The following is a 218-nucleotide window of genomic DNA, read 5'->3' on the forward strand; positions in this document are numbered from 1 at the left end:
GTTATATCCTACTTTCATTACAGTTCCACCTGCTCAAAGACAGAACTCATCAAAGGGAAGTCGTGAATGATCACATTTAAATCATTGCACTTGGGTCTAAACTCACCCTCCGTCTTAAATTGGGTTCCTCCTGCAATCAGAAAAAAAATATAAAAATGACATGCAAAAAATCAAATAAATATATCACTGCTTATCCAACTCTCGACCATAAAATTAGT

At 34.9% G+C, this 218-nt stretch overlaps 1 protein-coding gene across 1 annotated transcript in view; it reads right to left on the bottom strand.

Annotated features, from left to right (window-relative positions):
• Window positions 1-218, bottom strand: part of LOC119585868 (serine/threonine-protein kinase OSR1-like) — a gene marked incomplete in the record, with an annotated part of 62,819 nt that overhangs the window by 11,518 nt on the left and 51,083 nt on the right. The window contains 1 exon segment of the mRNA XM_037934598.1: window positions 107-130. Coding sequence (XP_037790526.1) covers window positions 107-130 — 24 coding nt within the window.

This window comes from Penaeus monodon, chromosome 20, assembly GCF_015228065.2.
Source record: "Penaeus monodon isolate SGIC_2016 chromosome 20, NSTDA_Pmon_1, whole genome shotgun sequence".
Classification (NCBI taxonomy): domain Eukaryota; kingdom Metazoa; phylum Arthropoda; class Malacostraca; order Decapoda; family Penaeidae; genus Penaeus; species Penaeus monodon.